We start from the raw sequence: 8,542 nt of genomic DNA, 5'->3' as shown, positions 1-8,542 counted from the left end.
CCGGTCCCTGGACGACCTGACAGCGCCACCGCCGCGGCACCACCGCAGCATCCCCAACGGCCTACACGGTAAGGAGGCCAGGGCTGGAGGGTGGTGACCGAGGGAGTGGCCCGCCACCCGGCCCAGAATCCGAAGCCGGGGTCCCCCAGACCCCAGAAAAGTTTGGTGCCGGTGCGAGTTGTGAGTTCGGTTAGCGTCCACCATGCTAGACCTAGGAGGGGGGTGGGGGACACACCTCTCCACTTGGGTGCGAATGGATTACCCCTTATGGCTGGATGTAGAGGCACTTCCCACACCCCAGGCACTCCCAAGCACTTAAGCCCCCCAGCAGCGTCCCAGAACCGACGCAGAGCACCTACGTGGACCACTGCTAGCCCTGCATTTGCAGGTTCCAAGTTCCTGGGGCTGGGGCTTGTGCCCTTGGCACGGATCTGCCCCTCCCCCACTTTAGCTGCTTCCTTCCTAGTGCCTTACTGGGCTCCAGGGCTCAGTGGCCTTGGAAACCTGGGGTAGGGGCTAGGGTGGGGGATCAGCATTCAGGAAGAGCCACCATCATCTGTTACCCAGGTGTGGGCGGGAGGACCTTTGGCCTGTGGGATGCTCAGATGCTGCCCTCCCTGCTCAGGTGGCTGGGTGCTAGCTTGCGTCTGGACAGTGGCGCAGCCGGCCTCTGTCCACCTGTCCTGCCAGTGTGAGTGTGCATGGCTGCCCTGATGGTACACACGTTTTGTGGCTCTGCTACCAGCTCTGGTGGTGCCCCTTGGTGGTGCCTAAACTATTTGCCGGAAGGTGGAGATTAAGCAGTTATTTCAGGTGCTCTGTCAAGGCGTTCCTGGCCCAGAAGGAGTGGTGCTGGGCCTACATGCTTCTCTTTCCAAAGTGAAGACAACCTGGGCCCAAGAGAGGTGCTTCCGCTTTTGTGGTGGTCAAGCTGTGCAGGCCTGTTGGGGTGGGTTGGACCCATGGGGATAGGGTGAGTGGGGATAGTAGTTTTTCCTTTATTTGTTGCCCTGGGCAAGCAAGTTCAGGGCAGGACTGGGTTTAGAGGGATATTTTGTTACTGATTCTCAATCTACAACTCCGGTTTCTCATTGTAACTCTGTAACAGCCCCCCCCCCCCCAACCCCCAACCCCGTCCCCCACTGGCTCCTTGAGGCCAGCGAGGAGGTGCTCAAAGTTGGATGATTTCTTCTGTGGGGGGATTGCACCTTACTGCTTATTGTCCCAGCCCCCAGCTTCCTCTCCCGGAGGTTCCTGGAGGCTCCGTGCCCTGGGCCTCAGTTTACCCAGGTTCGATTCCAAGGCGGGGATTGCCCCAGCCTGGAGGCAGGGCGAGGAAGTGCTGTGTGTGGAGCTTGGAGCTGCCGCAGTGCTGACACTTAGCCAGGGCAATGCTCTGCAGGAGCAAGGAAGTGCCTGTGTCCTGGCGCACCTGCAGGGCCAGCGCCACCCGAGTTTGGATGAGAGTCTGGCTCTGTGTTCCACTTGTGGCAATGAATAATGAACACGGGATACAGGGCGGGCAGGCTGGCCCGTCGGGGTGGAGGTGTAGAATTTCCCTAAGAATTCGTGCACACCCCTCTGGCCCCCACAGGCCCATGTCTACGGAGAGCTTTGGCAGCAGTGCTTGGCTGAGGTGGCGAGAGGAAAAGGTAGGGCTCTCGCCGAGTGTTGAGCGACTGCTGGGCTTGGCTGTGTTCAAGTCTTGTCTGGGAAGGTCACATGTGACTTGGGGATTTCGTGCCAAGAAGTGAAAAGTCAAAAGCCCTTTTCCGCGCTGGGTGTTGCCCAGAATGGAGGCCGGCCCTGAACTTGTACCTAATGGACGTGGTCTCAGCTCATTGTCCTAGAAGCGCCCCCTGTCCCCCAAGGCACCAACATCCCCATTTTCCAGGCAGGTAGGTGGAGGTGCAGGGTGCTTCAGAAGGCTGCCTGGGATGCCAGCAGGAAAGGAAATGTCTGACCTGGGTGAGGTCACTTCCAGGGTCATCCTGGGGCTCAGGCCCCACGCTGACTTGCAGCCTGGGCCTGTGGATATTTTGTTGTAGCCTTTCATCAGCAGTAGGTGCTGGTGACACCTGACCCAGCTTTGCCCCATGCTTCTGTCCCTGCAGGTGCCATTCTCTTATCTCTGCCCCAGGTAGCAGATAACTTGATAACCCCAGTACCCAGAAGGGTCAGTTCGAATCTCAGCTGCCCCACTAACCATGGACCAGCTGCTGCTCCAAGCATGGTGGACTCAAGTTCCGAGTTCTGGCCGCCTCAGAGCCAAGTTTGAGAATCACCCCTGCCCTGTCTCACCCTGTCAGGATCTCTTGTGTGACAGCTTTTCCCAGACTTCCAGTGAGCCATTCTGGGCACCTAGAAACGGCTCACCTGGTCTGCCCCAGCCAAGTGTGTGGCTGCACCTGCTGGGGAGGGGGATGGCATAAGGGCCTCCTTGGAGGGGATCATGGGACTCCAGCCAGCCAGGGCCCCTGGGACAGAAGGTGGCCTGGCTGGGCAGGACCCCATCAATATTCCAGGCAGGCAAGGCTGGCTGGTGGGCCTGTGCATGCATATGCAAATGACCAGGTTGTCTGGCTGGGCTGGGGGGTGGGACAACCAGCTCTAGCCCCTTTGGTCAAGCCAAATAATTTTCAGCTGTTCCACTCTCCACCATCCCCACCTGCCACCTAGTCCCTTCTTCTTCCTCTGCCTTCCTCTCCTCTCTCTGTTCCCCCCCACTGTGGCCTGTCCCCGCTTCACTGTCCCTGGGAGACCGGCCCTCAGCCAGCCAGGATTAAGATTTTGAGCTTCTCTAATCCAGACTTGTCCCCTGCTAGTTATGTTTGTTGGTTTAAAAGGGAGGGCAGAGCAGGGGTGGTCCCTGAAGAGGTCTTTTATCTGCAGCCGGTGCTCAGGCCGCAGGCGGGACCACTTACAGGGCTGCTATTCCAAACCCACTGAGCCTGAGCAAAGGTCAGGGGAATGACAGGCCGCCAGATAAGCTTTCCCTGCTCTCCGCCCTGACCCGCGGCCGTGCCCCACGGGGCCGGGTCCAAGAGCACCCCTGGAAGCCTGAGTGTGCCCGGCACCCACAGTTCACCCATCTCAGAGTGCTCAGCACCCACAGTTCCCCCACTTCATAGGGTGTCCAACGTCCATCATTTACACACCTCACAGGGTGCCCAGAACCCACAGTTCACCACAGGGAGTGCTCCCGCCCCAACCCAGTTCCATTTTGTGGTTCTGGACAGCCCTTGAAGTGAGGCCTTGGCACCTCCTATTGTAGACGGAGCAGCTGAGGCTTGGTTGGAGTACTGCAGGGGACACCTTCCAGGGCCTTGAGATTAGTCCCATGTCAGAGGTTGGAGCCTATTCCCTCATGGTTGCCTCCCTCTCTGACCCGGAGGACTTTCAGGTGAAGAGCAGAGTGGGGTCCCCAGCCAGGGGCAGCTCCCCGGCACTAGGTCCTGCAGTTGGACCAAGTGGAGGACACAGGGATGGTGGTGAGGGAGTGCCAGCTCCCTGTGTGGCCAGGTGTGGCATCTCTCCCAGGCTCTTACCTCGAGAGGCCTGCCTGTCTGCCTTGGGGACAGCAGCTCCTGACTTGGGCTCCTTCCTGTCTGCCTCGGCCACCTCTCGCTTCCGTGCCAGGCTGGCTTCCCCTCCAGGTGGCCCGAAGACCCCTCACCAGGTGGCATTCAGTGTGACCAGGAGACCAGGCGCCACTCCCCTTGGGGTTCCCGGGCAGAGCAGAGGCAGCTGGGCCCCAGAGGCTTCCTGCTTCTCATCTGCAGGGTGGGAAAAGGGGCGGGACTGTGATGTGTGGGACAAACTGTGTGCATACCTCAAGCTGGTGCAGACCTGCTAAGCCCCCCCATCCCCCCTGTCTGAGCCTGGAGCACTCCCACCCTCCTCCCCCGGCCTTGGCAGCTTACTGCCTCTGAGCCTCAGTTTCATCAGTGTCTTGAGGGGGATGACCCCCTGCCCTAGAGCTGGGTGGTGACTGTCCTCTGTGACCCATCCACCCCACCTGGGAAGGGACATGAAGCCCTCCCCTGGGCTGTCCATTTGAATGAGAGGCAGCCACTTCCGGGTGGCAGCAGGGAAGGAAGGGAGCAGGGGACTAAGGGCCAGAGGAGAGGCTGGACCAGGGGTGTTGACTGTGAGCCCAGGATGGTAGGCAAGGCCTTCTCACCATGCTTAGGGCACTAGGACCAAGACCACCCCCTGCAGCCTCGCAGGCTCCCAGGAGGCTGCTGGGAATGCTGCTGGAAAGCCCCCGGGCAGAGAGAGAACTGGCATGGTGGGCCCAGAGGTGTCCTGGATCCAGAGCTGCTGACAGTCTATGTTTGGGGGGTAGGGGTGGGGTGGGTGGGACGGGAAGAGAGGGCTGTCAGCCCAGGGGAAACAGGAGGTATGCTGGGAGCCACTGCTCAGCCAGGGGCCAGCTGTCAGCCTGAGGAGGGGGTTTCCCGTATCCCCCATATTCAGACCTCCGGACTAGTTGGGGTTAGGAGGGCTGCAAACATCGACACCTGGTGACCCCACTGAGGTGGGCTGGGGCTGGAGCTGAGGGTACAGACCTGAACACTGGAGTCTTTGATAGGGGTGACTAGGGTCAGGGCGGAGGCAGGGCAGCCCTGGTGGCATCGTGGTTACGTGTTAGGCTGCTAACTGCCAGGTCAGCAGTTGGAAACTCCCAGCTGGTTCCCTGGAGAAAGACGAGGCTTTCGCCTTTTGTGAAGAGTCATGGTCTTGGAAACCCGCCGGGGCAGGTCTCCCCTGTCCCCTGGGGTGCGTCACTGTGAGTGGGAGTTGGTTGACTCCATGGCACTGAGTTTGGTTTTTTTGATGGTGGGTTGATGACTCATTGGGTTGCTAACCAGCAAGATCAGCAGTTCAAAACCACCAGCTGCTCTGCAGGAGAAAGAGGAGACTTTCTGCTCTCATAAAGATTTGCAGCCTCAGAAAGCCTACAGGGCCCCAGTGCATCAACTTGATGGCAGTAAGTGAGTGATTGGGTCACTTTGAGTTAATTAACTCGTCGGCAGTGGGATTTGGGGTGTGTGGCCACAAAAGGACCCCGGTGGCTTGGGGACAAGGAGCTTGGTTGTTCCAGTTTCCCAGAAAACACCACAGGTGGGGTTGCCATACAGGGCAGGCATTTATTCCTTGGGTTCTCGAGGCAGAAGTCCTCCACCTGGCGGGTCCCTGCCGGTCCCAATGTCCAGAGCACTCCTGACGGGTCTTATGCTGTTAGATGGAGTCTTCCATTTAGGGTGGGCTTTGCTTCCCCACTGTGACGACTGTTAAACCAGGGTATGTCAGGATCCGTGTCTGTTTCTTGTGGGGATCCCTCTCCCTGGGCTTCTGAGAATGGGGGCCCCACACAATGGGCCTGGGGCTCAAGATTGCCCACAGAAGGCCTGGACAGGAAGGGGGTCTAATCCTGCTCAGCCCTGTCTGTCTTCACCCTCTGCCTGCGTATGAAGCTAGGTCCTGTTTCGGGGTGAAATTCAGGGTGGGTTTGGCAGGGCTGCTGTCTCCCATGTACTTGTGTTCCCTGACACCATCAGGGTCTCCACTTGGACTGAGAACAGGCCCCGGAAGACCAGACCGTGTGGCTTGCTCAGGCCCAGTCACCCTGCCCCCTCTGTGGCTTTGTGTGGTCCCTTGTGCTCAGCAGTTTCTCCTCAGGTCAGCTCTGAGCAGGGCCTGAGGTGGGCGGGGTCGCAGAGGCAGGAAGAGCAGGTGGAGGAGCCACAGGAAAGCCCTCTGGAGCAGAGCATCCTCAGTATGCACCTGTACAGGTGGGCCCATACAGGTGGGTGGTCTGAACCTTCACACCTGCCTCTCCCGCATCAGCCTCCTGAGTTGGGCTTTCCTGAAGGCTGAGGGCAAGGGTCCTGGGTGTACAATCAGTAACCACAAGGTCAGCAGTTCAAACCCACCAGGCAGGAGGAGGAGGAGGCTCTCTGCTCCAGAACAGGTGTGTGGTCCTGGCAACCCCACGGTGAACTTTTCTCCGACCGGTGAGCTGGGATCCACTCAATGGCGGGGGCTTGGGGTTACGGTGGTCAGGCTGCACCCTGATGTTTTCTGGTGTACTTTCCAGAGGAGGTCCAGAGTTCACCTGTGAGAGGGGTCCACTTGTAACCCCAACCTCACATGGTCTGGCGCCTCCCTCTTCCTACTCCCCACTAGTGGTGACATCTCCTCTGGGTTTGGGAGTGGCCCATCAGCTGGGGGTCCCTTCCTCTCAGGCACAGTTGGACCTCACGCTGGGCAGTGCTGCCAAAGCCAGCAGTGCACACAGAACCCCGGCCTCAGCCCTCTGGAGATGGGACCTGGTGCAAGTCCCTCCCACTCTCTCTGGGCCTTCTTTTTCCCACCTGGGAGATGGGTTTGAGCCCTGGTGTCATGATGGGGTATGCACTGAGCTGCTAACCAAAAGGTCGGTGGTTCAAACCCACCACCTACTCTGCAGGAGAAAGGCGAGGCTGTCTTCTCTCATAAAGACGTAAAGTCTCAGAGATCTGCAGGAGCAATTCTACCCTGTCCTATAGGGTCACCATGAGTCGGCATCAACTCTATGGCAGTGAGTTTGGGCTTTGGTACATGGGTTTGGTGATGGGCAAGGCAGCGGAGAAAGGGGCACCTTCCCCTTCCCGTTCTGCCTATCCTCAGCTACCTTTGTGGCCCTGCCAGCTGGCTCTGTATTCCTGTGCACCAACCACCACCACACAAAAACCAAACCAAAGGCACTGTCACTGAGCCCACGCTGACTCACAGCGCCCCCTCTGTGGGTTTCCGAGACTGCGACTGTTGATGGGAGTAGAAAGCCCTGTCATTCTTCTTCGGAGCTGCTGGTGGTTTTGAACTACCCACTATGTGGATCACAGCCCAGCGCATAACCACCATGCCACCAGGTTCCTCCACTACCCTGGCAGCCCCTGCCTTGTCTCCTGCTTGCCTGACGGCTGGTGGGCAGTGGGCATGCAATGCCTTTGGGTGACCTACTAAGGCAGTAAGTGGGCAGCTTCCAGGGACCCCGCAGCCCTTTAATGGTGTTCCCACTGAACACTGGCTGCGACCGAGACACCCCTCCCCGGCCTGTCTCTCCTCTTACAGCCCTGGTGGAATTACCAGCCACCCTATCTGATGGCCGGGACTCCGGCGACTTGTTAGGGTGACAGGCTTGGCTTGGGAGGAGGGTGGAGTGCTGGGCTCCGGTTCCCTAGTGTGGAATTGCTGGGACAAGGCTGCACGCTGACCTGGGGCCTCTGTGCCCAGGGCCTGTCTCGCTACCGCTTGTGACTCTCCGGAGGCCGGGCCCCTTACCCCCCAACACCCAGTAGGAGCTCAGTCCATGTTGGGATGAGAACTGATGTTGTTCCTTCTTTTTTTTTTTAAACCAACTGGGTTGACCCCTCACCTGTCCGTTTTCACCTGATGTCTTGGCATCATGTGGCTTCAGCTACTTCCAGACCAGTCACACCTTCCCTAAGCCTAGGATTTGACGCTTAGCCATACAGTGGCCCACAGTGCTTCCCGGTCCTGTGCCAGCCCTGAGTGTGACTACCATGGCCCACTGTGGGGGTTCTTTGCTGATTTTGCGAAGATTGCCAGCCCTTTCCTCCTGGGCCACACTAAAGCCTGTCTGTCCCTCACCACGTCGGCTCTCTGACTGTTCACCTGGCGAACTTTGGATGCCCGGTACCCACTCCCCTGTAGATGCTCTTCAGTCCCGGCTGGCTCTGTGGTGACAGAGTTCTCTGGAGTCCTGGGTGGCTCAGAGAGAGGAGACCCCCACAAGGGAGAAAGGGGTCAGCAAGCCAGCCCCAGGCCGGACCACGATGCCCACTGGACATCACAGAGCTGGCAGGAGGCAGGGCTGGGTGTCAGGTCTCGTTAGCAGTGAGGGGGAAAAGGCTGTGTTTGCCCCATTGCTGACCTCTGTCATGGGGATGCCAGGGAGCGGGGAGCTGCTGGGCGGCAGGGGGAAGCGGGGGGCCATTGTGCAGGGCACACCGGCTGCCCCCACCTCTCTCCACCTTCTGAGGAGGCCCTTGTCCCCACCGCCCAGACGGGCTGGGGACTCTTGCTGTTGGCAGGGGACAGATGCAGGCTGGCCACAATGATGACAGCCATAGGGAGACAGCCGACCCACTTCCAGAAATAGACGGGCTCTGTCCGGGGAGCGTCCCTTTGTCCCCAAAGCCAGCTTGCTGCCACCCGCTCCTTCCTCTACGGGCCCACAGCCCCTGCTCCCGCCCAGCCACAAGGCCCCATTGTGCGCTGCCTGGTCCCCAGCACACGGCCCTCTCCCTAATGAGCCGGTCTGGGAGCCGCCTTTTGTGCAGGTTCCGGCCTCGCTGCCCTGGCCAAGGCGCTGGAGCGACCAGTGCCCGGCCAGCCGGCCTCTCGGGAGCCGTGCGACAATGGGACACGCCCTCCCCGGCCCAGCTCCTCTCTATGTTTCTGTATTTCCGATGCCGGCCCTGGATCGCCAGGGAAAGGTGTGTTCTGCCTCTGGCCCCTCAGTCCTGCCACG

The 8,542-nt window shown here is 59.5% G+C and overlaps 1 protein-coding gene across 1 annotated transcript in view; it reads left to right on the top strand.

The window, feature by feature from the left end:
* Positions 1–4: 4 nt before the first annotated feature.
* Positions 5–8,542, top strand: part of CCDC85C (coiled-coil domain containing 85C) — a gene marked incomplete at its 5' end in the record, with an annotated part of 50,775 nt that continues 42,237 nt past the window's right edge. The window contains one exon of the mRNA XM_045288076.1: positions 5–68. Coding sequence (XP_045144011.1) covers positions 5–68 — 64 coding nt within the window. The remainder of the gene's footprint in view (positions 69–8,542) is intronic.

This window comes from Echinops telfairi, unplaced genomic scaffold, assembly GCF_000313985.2.
Source record: "Echinops telfairi isolate 266 unplaced genomic scaffold, ASM31398v2 ScPeMD7_18;HRSCAF=68, whole genome shotgun sequence".
Taxonomy (NCBI): domain Eukaryota; kingdom Metazoa; phylum Chordata; class Mammalia; order Afrosoricida; family Tenrecidae; genus Echinops; species Echinops telfairi.
This window is presented reverse-complemented; position numbering and strand designations above follow the sequence as displayed.